General features: G+C 40.5%; 1 protein-coding gene across 1 annotated transcript in view; it reads right to left on the bottom strand.

Moving 5' to 3' along the window:
• Positions 1 to 119: 119 nt before the first annotated feature.
• LOC146465459 (clathrin heavy chain linker domain-containing protein 1-like) overlaps positions 120 to 10,694 on the bottom strand; it is a 60,766-nt gene continuing 50,191 nt past the window's right edge. Inside the window, exons 19-22 of the mRNA XM_085128737.1 lie at positions 7,021 to 7,084; positions 5,789 to 5,870; positions 4,140 to 4,234; positions 120 to 322 (exon numbers count right to left, since the gene is read on the bottom strand). Of these exons, the coding sequence (XP_084984863.1) occupies positions 230 to 322; positions 4,140 to 4,234; positions 5,789 to 5,870; positions 7,021 to 7,084 (334 nt within the window). The 3' untranslated portion in view covers positions 120 to 229. The remainder of the gene's footprint in view (positions 323 to 4,139; positions 4,235 to 5,788; positions 5,871 to 7,020; positions 7,085 to 10,694) is intronic.

Raw genomic sequence — 10,694 nt, 5'->3', positions numbered from 1 at the left:
CCTCATTTCAAGTGAAGATAAAGACCCTCTGATCATTTCAAGGCAAGACACCGTGAAATGACCAGAGAACTTTCTGGCAATAAAACCAACGGCTCTCCCAAACGAGTAAATATCAAAGGCAACTATACTCTCTTTATTTTACTTATCACTATTTCAGTACTTCCCCTACTTTCAGAAAACTTGTTGCCTAATAAATGTTCATATCCTTCAAGCGCTCTTTTCCCTTCCCTCACGCTCGCCGTGAGTTCTTTCCTCCATTAATTCTTCCGGCAGCACGGCGGCAAGCATAACTAACAAGCATATGCGAAAGGATCTCCTCGGCCTGGGAATAAAAGAACAGAAACGTGAAACTATCACCGTTTTTGTCGTAACTTGAAGACTTGGTATAAATGTTAACAAAAACAAACGGCAAGCGTGAAAAAGCACTTGGGTGAGTGAAGTAGAAGAGCATCACCCAAAATATGAAGTACTAAGGACAGACCGTAATCGGCAAGCACTTTAACCTCGTGTAAACTCTTAAGATACCATATTAAGTACTAGGCACACATTATTAAACCGACAGTAACCAAGTCCCAAAGTACTGCAAAGTCCCTCTAAAAAGGCCATTTCTACAACCAAAAACATGTATTAAACGTACATAAATATATCATTGGATGATTATGGTTAAAAACCATTAGCGATGGGTAGGCCGTGTGCATAGATTACCTGATGTAACATGAATTAGTAGGATTACAACAGCCCTACACAGCTACACAGAGCTGTAACGCCATGTTTCATGAATGCTGGTCAATATGAACGCAGGCTCTGTAGTAGAGATTGGGTACAGCCAGGTTTTTTCCACTGATTAAAGTTCTTCGCTATTTACACACCCAGAGCCTAACAATGACTCCATAGTATTCAGTTTCTGTGGTAAACTTAGTTAGTTAGTTAGTTAGTTAGTTAGTTAGTTAGTTAGTTAGTTAGTTAGTTAGTTAGTTAGTTAGTTAGTTAGTTAGTTAGTTAGTTCTCTCCGCGCCATGAGGCGCATAAGGCTGCAACTTTCGTTTTCCAACCAGTCCTGTCTTTTGCTGCAGTCCTGGCTTCAGCCCAGCTGGTCCACCCTTCTTGTCTGCACTCTCTTTCCACTGTCCTCCTCCACGTGATTTTAGGTCGCCTCACTTTCCTCTTTCCCTCGGGTTGCCACCCCATTGCTACCATACAATCATCGTTCCTGTCCCTTCTAAGCACATGGCCAATCCAGTTCCATCTTCTCCTTCGTATTTCGTCACTTATCTTTCTCACGCCTGTTATTTCTGAAATTGTGTCGTTTCTCATGCGTTGCGGCCACCATACTCTCAATATCCGTCTTAGACATGTGAACTGAAATCTATCAAATTTCTTCTCTTCGGCAGCTGTTAATTTCCATGCTTCACATCCATACAATAGCACTGGTCGTACCAGAGTCTTAAACAGTTTGATTTTTGTATTCCGACCAATGCTCCTTGTATTCCAGATCTTCTTTAGATTGTAGAAAGCTCCCTGTGCCTTGCTTAGACGTTTCTTGATGTCTTCCGTGCCACCACCCTCTTTTGCCACAGTCGCGCCCAGATATACAAACTCTTCGACGTCTTCAACTTCCTTTCTTTCAATCATTACTTTGTCTTCTCTTCGTGCATTCATTCTCATCACTTTGCATTTTTGCGCATTCAATTTCAGCCCCACTCTCCCTGCATTATCTACTAGTCGGTTGGTCTTGTCCTGTATTTGTTGGTGTTTTGATGAGAGAAGGACTATATCGTCTGCAAAATCGAGATCTTCAAGTGTAGTTGTAAAGTTCCATCTGATGCCATTTCTTTGTCCTTCTGTTGTTCTTCGCATTACCCAGTCTACAGCAAGCAGGAATAAGAAACCTGACATGACACATCCTTGCTTAACGCCAGTTGTGATCTTGAACCATCTTGTTTGTTCTCCCTCATCCAGTACTGAACATTCAAAGTCTTCATACATGATCTTCACCATTCTTATCAGCTTGTCTGGGATCCCATAGGCCTTCATGATTTTCCACAGTCCTTCGCGGTGTACTGAGTCAAAAGCTTTTTCAAAGTCGACAAAGTGTGCATAAAGTATCGCCTGCCATTCATTCACCTGTTCTATGATGTTACGGAGGATGAATATTTGGTCTACTGTGCTCCTGTTCTTTCGAAACCCAGCTTGTTCTTTTCTAAGGACACTGTCTACCCCGTTTTGGATTCTCTGGATGATGACTCTGCCCATTACTTTGCTAGCCACAGGTAACAATGTCACACCACGCCAGTTCTTGCACTCTTTCAGGTCGCCTTTTTTGGGTATTTTTACTATCAAGCCTTTCTTCCATTGTTCAGGTACCTTCTCCTCGTGCCATATCTTATCAAACAGTCTTGTCAGCTCCTTAACTGCCACATCACTATCTGCTTTGTACAGCTCCGCTGGAATGCCATCTATACCTGGTGTTTTTCCACTCTTTGTCTTCTTCAGTGCCTCCCTTACTTCTACTTCCGTTATCTCTGTTGTATCCATCTCGCTAATTTCGTCTTCCTCCACTTCGTTCTCTTCAATTGGGTTCATTGGGGCCTCCCTGACTAGCACCTCCTCAAAATGTTCAGCCCATCTTTCAAGTCTGGCATTCTTGTCTTTTATTGTCTCACCCCTCTTGTTCTTAATTGCTGCAACTTGGCGCCGTCTCTTGTTTGTGATTTTCTTTGCTGTTTGGTACAGTTCCCTATTTCTCCCATTTTCGGCATACTTTTCTGCTTCATTTCCTAACTGTTCTAGCCAAGCTCGTTTATCCTCCCTTGCTCTGCGTTTAACCTCTCTGTCTTTCAGTTTGTACTCTACTCGTAGCTTGCTTTTTATTCTCTCTGATTTCGTGCAGTGTATTTTGTCGTGGATCATCTGTCGTTGATCTATTGCTTTCCAGGTTTCCTCTCTCAACCACTGCTTGTTTTTCTTTTTCACCCGGCCTAGTACTTTCTCAGCAGTTTCTATGTAAATTTTTCCATTTGCATGCAATCTTCATTGATGTTTTCCTCGACCTCTAATGCTGCAAATCTGTTTCGCAGTTCGACGCTGAACTTGGACTTGAACATTTCGTTTTCCAGTTTGTTTGTGTCAAGTCTTGCATTAGTCTTTGCTCTATCTGGGTTTCTATGTAGTTTCAGCTTTATTTTCATGATTAGCAGAAGGTGATCGCTTGCTGCATCTGCACCCCGGTACACTCGTGTGTCTTCCACAGACCTCCTCCATTCTTTACGGATCATCATGTGATCAATCTGATTTTGAGTCCTTCCATCAGGTGACACCCAAGTCGCTTTATGAGTTGTTCGGTGTGGAAAGCATGTTCCTGTGATGACAAGACCGTTCATTGAGCAGAAGTCACATAGCCTTTCACCATTATCGTTTATGTTACCCAGTCCATGTTTTCCCATTATTCCTTCCACATCCTTGTTGTCGTCACCAACCTTTGCATTCAGATCTCCCATAACAATAACTATGTCATGACGGTTGCATGTATCAAAGGTTCTTTGAAGTTGCTCGTAGAATTCGTCCTTTTCATCATGTGTTGCTTCGTTTGTCGGAGCGTACACTTGGATTATAGTTGTATTTTTGAAGCGGGAGTAAAATCGGGCAGTTATTATGCGACTGCTTATTGCTGTCCATTCCATTAGGCATTTCTGTGTGTTCTGACTCATCATTATTGCTACTCCTCTCTAATGCTCACTTTCTTCTCCAGCATAAATCATTGTATAGCCATTCCCCATCTTAATACGTCCTACTCCTGTCCATCGTATCTCACTTAGTCCCAACAGATCAAGTCTGTACCTTTCCATCTCTCGTGCTATTTGCGCTGCTTTTCCAACTGTGCACATTGTTCGTACGTTCCAGCATCCCACACGCATTCTTGATTTTGGCGTTGCCAATGATCTTGTCGGTCTGTGGGCTTCCCGTAGGCTTTCACCCATTGACGTCATGGTGTGTCCGGTTGTGCCTCCGTCCACGGCCACAGCTTCGCCATTGCTAATTAGTACTTGAGAAATTGCAGTTTCGGTAATCTTCTGTTTTTTTTTCCGGGGGCAAGTGATTGGCCTACCGCCCAAGTGGACTTACCGATAGTTTATACGTACCTCTTGCAAAGAGAAGATGCCGCTTTCTGTGCATTTATCACACAACGACATGATGCTGTCGGAGAATGGCACCTTTTGAAAAGCCTCTAGGACATCTACAAACAGAAGTATGAAATGTTATAACTGCTTCCTATACTTCTCGAGTTTCATGGAATTGCTCGCACTCAAACTCGTGTCGTCCGTGTATTATGACTCGAGAAAGAACACGTGTGTATGACGTAGGAGGCGTATATTATGGCGGTGTAACAGACTCGCTTCGACCAATCAGTTTATTCCACTTGCGCCTACGTTGGTTTAACTTTACCCAAAATTAATAGTCTAGGTTGAAAAGAAAGGAATGACTTCAAGCCAAACTGCTGCGTGTAACTGAAATATTTTTCAATTGCTCAGTGCCATTTAAGGTGGCCGAACACAGTTTTCTCGTACACAGGTGTAAGTAAACGTGATTTGCAAACCACGTACCTCTAGGTGCCCGAAATTAGCATGGTGAAAGATTAACAACGAAGGTAATGTATTTTGATACTTGTTGTTGAGGTAGTTACCGTTGCCATGGCAACACGGTGAGGCCACAAGTAATCGCGAAGTAGCACAAATGAAATAAAGTTATATTTTCAAGTGACGTTTTCGTTGGCGTTGCCGTCTTGCATTCGTAAAGTCCCTATTAACTCAACCTGTAAAGCGTGCGCAAGCTGTTTTCAGACACCTTAACAGCTCTCCAAAAATTTTGTAAAAGTATTGCCACAGATTACTCTTGGTAAGTATTACTCTTACTCCTTTTTATTCAACACATTGCAACGCTGCCCAAATATGGTCATGTGCACTGAATATTCGTCATCCGTAGTCAACAGATATCCTGCGATATCCGTAATTTCGTGTGTCGGGGAGAAAATTTTGCAAAATAAGGATCGTCTCCAGCTTTCTGCAATAAATCTGTAAGTTGTTGCTAATGTGTTGATTAATAAACCAATTATCCTGTTCAATCTTGCGGAATATCCCCTGATTTTAGCCAACTCGGCCAACGGCCTCGTCGGCTCAAAGCCCATTTAAACAGTTTCAACATTTGCTTCAACATGCGTTCAACACATGTACAGTTGTTGAACCAAATGTCGGGGGCGCAAAAAAAAAAAATGTTGAAAGCTTGTTGAAAGTGTGTTGAATCAAATTTAAATTGGTTTAAGCTTTCATTCAACATCGATCCAACATTTCCTTTGTTCTTGAAAATGTTGAATGACGTTGAAACCGTCTTAACACTCCGTTCATCCTACATTTGCCCAACATTCGTTCAGCATTTGTTGAATGTTGGGTAAATGTTAAACCGTTTAAATGGGCCTTAAGTATCAGGTGATATTCCGCGCGATTGTTAAGTATCGTGGTTCCTGGCCTTGGGGTTCCTGACTGGCTTTCTCGAATAAGGAACAACATGACGGCAGAAGAAACGCTTGAACCATCAAATTCAGATGAAAAGTTCGACGCGATTAACACTACACTATCGCCCCTTCAGAAGTCAAGTAGTGATACTCCTGGTTACATTTTGCTTGAGAGGCCAGGCTAAGCTGTAGTTGTGTGGGCTACCTGTGGCCCCTATGCAACTTCAACGATTTGGCATACTGAAAACCACTGATTCAAAATTTACTGAGCAAAGGACGCACCTATTCGTGTTAATTTACTGTTGTTTGTGGAGTATTCCAGGGCTGTATGGTATCTTCCTTGCCTGAGGAAACATGTTAAAACCTGTCAAACAAGAAAAGACACGCCAAATGCTCAACAGCAATAAACTGTGGTTACCACGAACGAAACAAAAGTTCTGGCAAATCAGTGTGGGGTCAGAGCGCTGTCCGCTAAAGTTTAACTTTGTGTGTGGTCTGCCACTTTACACTCTCCATTCAAGCGAATACTGTGTTTACTATTGTTTCTATGGCTTTACCCTTTCAAATCGACACATGCATGAAGTGATTATCCACATTTTGTCAGATTTTCATAAGGGAACTGGTCAAAACAAGTTTGTTCCAAGAACACCGACCTTGTCTGGGGTAGAGGGGTTATCGAAGACACCACCTGTCTCATGAACACTACCGACAAAATTTTATTGGCTTTCAAATTTGAGTTGACACAGAAATATTCAGCTAGTAAGAGTCAACATGGATAGATTAACAAGAAAAGTGAGGTTTGAATCTCACTGTCATTTTTTACTGCTGGATAGAGGGGTGCCTACGAAATAAAGACACCATCTTTTGAGGTTGAGGAAGGGGGGGGGGTGGGGTGCAGGAAGAGAACACCATCTATTTTGTAGTTTGGTGGGTCCTGTTCGAGTATAGTAGTTTTACCACTTCCCAAAGCCAATAAATATCTTTAAGTATGTTGGCCCGTTTGCAGTTTTAGCTTTGCGGGCAAAATGTATGGCCACGGTGCACTAAATACAGAAACAGATTTCCTGCGACAAATGTAATTTCGTGTGTCGTGGAGAAAAATAGCAGAGCGCTTTAAAAAGTAACGGCCTCGGAAGATCGTCTCCAGCTTTTCTGCAATAAAACTGTGCTCTGTTATCAATGTGTTGAATAATAAAACAATTATCCTGCTCAATCTTGCGGAACATCCCCTGATTTTAGCCAACTCGGCCTACAGCCTCGTCGGCTAAGTATCAAGCGATATTCCGCGCGATTTCGCGATTTCGGCTTATTGTGGTGAACATTACTACTATACATTGCATGTGGTATGGTATGCAAGCAAGTACCAACTTTAAATTTCCTTACCTGTGCGGGAACAAGTTTCGCGGGCTTTATTTACGTGATGCGTTAATAAGCGGGAAGATAACAGAATTAAAACAAAGAGCAAGGCACTTGGGAAACGCAAAGTTGAATCAAAACTGTAACGACATCATTACCTCTTTATAAGCACCAACACTTTCAAAGACAGCTATGGCAAGTCCAATAAGGCCACATGCACATCTGCATTGAACAAAATAAGAACAAAAGAAAAAATTAAATTGAGAGAAGACTGATTTTTTTTCCCATTCCACCTGTTGATAATCCGCGAGCTCTTACTGGCTTTCGTCACCCCTATCAGCTATTACGATATACTTACAATCACCCAGATATTTAATCAGATATTTAGTTTCCGGTAATCTAATTGGTTCCATAGCCAAAGAAATGTGACGCAAGAAACTATCACTATCTTATCTAGAAAGCCTGCGTTTTTAAAATAAAAAGAGAAATAACATTTTCCTTCTGTTTGTTTCCTTCACTTTTCTCGAGGTAATTTGCATATTATTCTTTGTTTGAGTATTTTTATATAATGTTAGCTAATGTCAAAAAAATATGCGCGCGCTCTGATTGGTGGAATCGAATTCATTATATAATACACGAGCCCAACGTCACACGTGCGCATTAATTAGTTAAAATGCACACAGGCTACGTCACTAATGTGCGTGCGTGCGCAAATCTTAGGACATTTTATAAAGTAACAAGCATCAATGATGGAGAATAAATGATTAAAATTATATTCAAACTGAAAAGGAATTTGGGGGCTAAAAGTGTCATCAAGTAGTATTAACAGCCTGTGAGTATGAAAGGGGGCATTTTTTACAAAAGAAAAAAAACTTCTTCCCCATGCATTGTTGCATGCAGGAATTTTTAAGGTCATTCCCCTGAAGTAGATGCCAACTAATATTTTGTTCATATTTCGTCAAGTTACTAACCTAAATATGTTTCCTCCAAAATTGAAATAAAAAGAGGGGATCACCGTGCTCGTTCTTCAGAAACGAAGAATTCAAATATGGTAATTTATACATTTGAACAAAAAGGACTATAATAGGGCATTTGCCAAAAACAGGAATTATTTTCTGAAGAGAATAGTTAACAGCTGATTTCATAGAAGTTTTTCATTTTGCATAAAATATTTTCAATGTGAAATTTGCTTGAAAACTATTCCTGACCAGTACTACTGAGATATTCAACAAAATAATCTAATTCGTTACCTGTGAAGGTACACCAAAATTTCCATTTATTTAGATCAATTATTAGATTTAGGCACAAAAATTTGATAGTTCTAAACATAGGATTTCCCTTAAATTTTCACGGTAGTTGGCAAACGCTAACTCTAAACTGGTTTCTCCGGGAAGGGACTAGGGCAAAATGTAAATTAAGAATTTTGTTGTTAGATGGAAGTAAGATTGAGTAATATTCAGTAGTTAACTAGAAATGAACATATTTTTTTTTTCTTATTTTGCCATTGTGCGCAGTAGAGTTGCGCACTGCAAAACAGGGGAATGACCTTAAGAAAACTCGGGAAGTGCGACAAGCACTCACCTATGGTTCGTGTTTCTTTGGGCACTTATCTCGTGTTCGTTAAAATCAACAACGCACTCGACTCGTTTTTTATTTCTTTAATAAAACAATTATTCCACTGAATCTCGTCTGAAGTGAACGCACAACGAACAGCAGCAAAGTACGCCTCTTTGGCTATGAATAATTTTTTAGTGCATGTTTCTCTTCAATCTCAAACTCTCATCAAACACTACTTCATTTATCTTTGCTCTTGTTAAGTTTAAAGGTCTACAAGAAGAAAGGACTTTTAAGTCAAATCAAAGCATCGAGGCGGAACAAAAAAATATAAGGACTGAATCGACGCCAAATGATGCACCAAAATTTCCAAGCCACTGATTGAAAGAAATGTGCTTATTCCCTCCAGCATAGGTGGGGTATTTTTTCACACTATCCGTCCCGGGGCTCGGACCAAGTAAATCCAGAGGCAAAGAAATCAAATAATATTTCTAGCTGACCGTGAGGCGTTAAAACAGCTTGTCTGCTCCCGACGTGGGGCATTTGCCGGATTGTTTTCAAATTCCTTATACCTGGGGCTTAGCCCCCGGGGGAGGGGGGGAGGGGTTGGGCACTGGTGGAAATGCTGATGTAAAACGTTTCGGTTTAAGGACTCAAAACGACCTCGAACAACGACTGACTGCCACATTAAAGTGCTGTTCAATAGCTTTGATTTGAAAGGCCAAACTTTAGAATTTCTTGCACGGACCCAAAAGGTTGAACTTTAAACGACACAGCGGTTTACACTGGGAGAAGAAAGGTTGTCAACACTCAGTAAACTTGCACTTTACATAACATAAATGCGTGAGAAGAAACACGTTCACTTTAGATACTACTTTAATACATCATTCCTTATGAAAATAAACGGTCTTTAATTACCCAAAAGCAGGCATGAAAGGAATTAGCACTTAGGTATCGTTGAGCCATCATTTAGAGCTTATCAACTCAAGTTGGACTTTACGAGGTGTCACTGAAGAAAGGATAATATTCTGAGAGGCCAAGATACACTACGGCGCTCAGCGCCGAAACAGAAAACAGTGTTTCTCGAATTGTAGTTATATCGAGAGGATTCAAAAGTGCAAAATAGATTGTGACAATTAAGATTTCCTGATGCGGTAAATTTCGTTTAATTTGTTTCAAAGAAATTGTTATCTTTACAAGAAACGTGAAAAATTTGACCTAACACCATTAATTAAAAACCACAGAACTCAAAGCTATTAATGCCCCGCTAATGAATAGCGCAACTTTAGAGGAGTGCTGAGAGGTCAACAGCTTACTGTTGAAGTGATTTCTAAGTTTATCGACACACAAGAAGAACAATGCGTCAAACTGTTGATTAGTTCAAAAATAACCGAGGACGCCCATGCTGTTCTTTCGACGACAATGGCTGGGATCCAAAAAGATAAAATGTCTAATTAAAAGGTGTAAACGGTCTTGGGACAATTGCGAATAGGAGAGGTCAATCTTTTAGCTTAAGACAAAATCCAAGAAGAGTGTACAAACCGCAAGCCTTGTATGGACTTGAATAATTTCTTATTTCTGAAAACGAACTAACCATATGGCAGGATTAATTGTTTTAAGAACAGCAAAGCAATTAACAACTGAAAGAAGAAGTCGTTTAGTTCGAGGGTCGAGTTCAGCACGCAACCCCAGACGATCAGTTTCTGCACGTAGTCACACGAAGTTTCGACACGATTTCAAAAAGCATGGTGCTTTTGGAGTAAAGCTCAAGAAAGCTCAAAACCAGTGATATGATTAGGAGAAAACAAAAAAAAGATATCGCGCAACTTGAATTGTAAAGGGGCCATTTTTTGCCGGCCACGGAAGCTGGTAAAGGGGTGGTCTTTACACGCAAATGCCAGTTCACGTGCGGCCCAATTCCTTCGATCGCCCATCTTTCAAGCATTTTGACTGCAAAATCACACCCCAAAAAGTTTCATTTCAAAGCCATTTCTTGTCCCACAAATGGGCCTTACTAGTTTAAAGTAGGGGTTGCGGACACATTATCATGATACTGTTGGAGTACTGTTGGCAGAAAATTTAATCCTGTCGCGAGCCCACATCGAGTGATGGGTAAGCATTATTTGGTTACCAACAAATATTAAATAACCACATGTGGAAACATTTAATATAAAAAATAGCAACGACAACAAAAAAAAACCCACATTCTTTTAAACACAAGAAATATTTTAGAACATATCCCACCACTCTTCCAGAGAATTTAAACTTGAAATTAATT

This window comes from Pavona decussata, unplaced genomic scaffold, assembly GCF_977016875.1.
Source record: "Pavona decussata unplaced genomic scaffold, jaPavDecu1.1 SCAFFOLD_156, whole genome shotgun sequence".
NCBI lineage: Eukaryota > Metazoa > Cnidaria > Anthozoa > Scleractinia > Agariciidae > Pavona > Pavona decussata.
Note: the sequence above shows the minus strand (reverse complement) of the source record. Positions and strands in the feature narration are given on the sequence as shown.